Source organism: Orycteropus afer, unplaced genomic scaffold, assembly GCF_000298275.1.
Source record: "Orycteropus afer afer isolate SDZICR_OR568_19922 unplaced genomic scaffold, OryAfe1.0 scaffold00624, whole genome shotgun sequence".
Taxonomy (NCBI): Eukaryota; Metazoa; Chordata; class Mammalia; order Tubulidentata; family Orycteropodidae; genus Orycteropus; species Orycteropus afer.
Genome location: NW_006922211.1, coordinates 1253564 through 1256214, shown reverse-complemented (window position 1 = coordinate 1256214; position 2651 = coordinate 1253564). Strand labels below are relative to the sequence as shown.

General features: G+C 38.1%; 1 protein-coding gene across 1 annotated transcript in view; it reads left to right on the top strand.

Moving 5' to 3' along the window:
- Positions 1-816, top strand: part of LOC103210568 (nucleophosmin-like) — a 1170-nt gene extending 354 nt beyond the window's left edge. The window contains exons 2-3 of the mRNA XM_042783066.1: positions 325-535; positions 621-816. Of these exons, the coding sequence (XP_042639000.1) occupies positions 325-535; positions 621-816 (407 nt within the window). The remainder of the gene's footprint in view (positions 1-324; positions 536-620) is intronic.
- The last annotated feature ends 1835 nt before the right edge of the window (positions 817-2651 follow it).

The window sequence follows — 2651 nt, the reverse complement described above, 5'->3', positions numbered from 1 at the left end:
TTGCCCAACCTTCCTTCCGAGGAGTGGCTGGTGGGTTTGAACCGCCAGCCTTCTGGTTAGCAGTCAAGTGCCTTAGGCACTATGCTACCAAAGCTGCTACCAGTTATCTTTAAGAACTGTCAATTTAAAGGTTGGTGTAAAGGATGTATTGTACATTGTTGAAGCAGAGGCAATGAATTATGAAGGCAGCCCAATTAAAGTAACACTGTAAACTTTGAAAATGTCTGTACAGCCAATGGTCTCCCTTTCGGGCTTTGAAATAATACCACCTGTGATCTTACGGTTGGAGTGTGGCTCAGGACCTCAGTGGACAGCACTTAGTAGCTGTGGAAGAAGATGCAGAGTCAGATGATGAAGAGGAGGAGGATGTGGAACTCCTAAGTATATCAGAAAAGCCATCTGCCCCTGGCAGTGGTAACAAGGTTCCACACAAAAAAGTAAAACTTGCTGCTGACAAAGATGATGATGATGACGATGACAATGATGATGATGAAGACAATGATGATGACAAAACTGAAGAAAAAGCTCCAGTGAACAAATCTGGATGGGATAATCAAGCCAAAAAATGCACAGAAATCAAACCAGAATGGAAAAGACTCAAAACCATCAGCACCACGATCAGAAGGTCAAGAATCCTTCAAAAAACAGGAAAAAACTAAAACACCAGAAGGATCTAGTTCTATAGAAGACATCAAAGCAAAAATCCAAGCAAGTATAGAAAAAGATGGTTCTTTTCCCAGAGTGGAAGCCAAATTCATCAATTATGTGAAGAATTGCTTCCGGATGACTGACCAGGAGGCTCTTCAAGATCTCTGACAGTGGAGGAAGTCTCTCTCTCTTTTTTTTTTTTGTAAAAAAATAGTTTAAACAGTTTGTTAAAATTTTCCATCTTATTTCATTTCTGTAATAGTTGATATCTGGCTGTCCTTTTTTTTTTTTTATAACACAGAGTGAGAACTTTCCCTACCATGTCTGATAAATGTTGTCCAGGTTCCTTTGCCAAGAATGTGTTGTCCAAAACGCCTGTTTAGTTTTTGAAGTTGTAACTCCACCCTTTGCTTTGTTTTAAGTACATATGGAATGTTGATAGGACATAGTAGCAATGGTCAGACAAATGGAAATGGTGGGGAGACAAAAAATACACATGTGAAATAAACTCAGTATTTTAATAAAGTTAAAAAAAATACATTCCAGGTAAAAGAATGTAAACTTGGTGTATTACCTATCTAGTGCTGCTGTAACAGAAATACTACAAGGACATAACTTTGTTGTTGTTACATGCCGTCGAGTCGGATCTGACTCATAACGACCCCTCCTTGGGTTTCTGAGGCAGTATCTCTACAGTAATAGATCAACCAGTCTTCCTTCCAAGGAGTGGCTGGTGGGTTTGAACCGCCAGCCTTCTGGTTAGCAGTCAAGTGCCTTAGGCACTAACTTTAAAGAACAGAATTTTATTTTCTCACAATTCAGGAAGCTAGAAGTTTGAATTCAGGGTAGTGGCTCTGGAAGAAGACTCTCACTCTCTGAGGGTTCTGGAGGAATATCCTTGTCTCTTTCAACTTCCATGACTTTGGAATTTCTTGTTTGTTTGTTTGTTTTTTTAACAAACTTCATGTGGCATCAATCTTACCTGTTTATGCTTGCTTGATTTTCTCTGCTCTTTTCAGAACTGAGAAGTAGTTAGGCTTAGGATACACCCTATACTGACAACGACCTCATTAACACAGCAAAGAAAACCCTATTCCCAAATGGATTACATGCACAGGTATAGGGGTTAGGATTCTAACACATATTTTGGGAAAGACACAAGTCAATCTATAATAACTGGGAAAGAGACCAATAAAGTCTTGGAAGGTGAAAATAGGAATTCAGCTGAGAATTAAACAATTTCAGGGGAGGGCATTGGATTTACCTAAGTAAGCATGGTTTATTTTTACTGGAATGTCCACATGGAAGCATTCTAACGTACATACTAACTCTCACACTGGTAGAACACTTTGCAGACTCCCGTGGATTAAAGAAGCCAAAAGCCTGTAGTAAGAGGTATTAAGTACTAATTATTTAGGCTACATTGTTTTATTTGGTAAGTTATGATTAGTGTCTTTCTTCAACAAGATATGTGCAAATTGAATTAACAGCAATGTGATTTTTATTTGCAGCGTACATTGCCTTTTGCCTTCTGGCAACTTGAGGTCTGTCACCAAGAAAGAAAGAAAATAATTAGTAATCAGCAGTGGGAGTTTAATTTTTTAATTCTCCAGCTGTTGTGCAAAATGTCTTTGTGCATGTAGATTCAATTAGTTGTAAAGTAGGGAATCAGAATAATGCAGCTACATTATACAGCCTTTGAACATGCACAGTAGGTAGAAATTAATAGGTTCTTTAGCTTATTGCCACTATTTAAAGGGAATGCAGACATCAAAAACCTTCCAAGTATTTTTAATATTGACAAGGAAGCTTTAAGAAAAGACACATTGCCACAGTAGAACCATATGATATATAGAATTTATAGGATATAGATTATTTGTGATAATTACAACTACAATATTACAACTTCACTATTTACAGTTTAGGAACTCTGGTAGCATAGTGGCTAAGGCACTTGACTGCTAACCAGAAGGCTGGCGGTTCAAACCCACCAGCCACTCCTC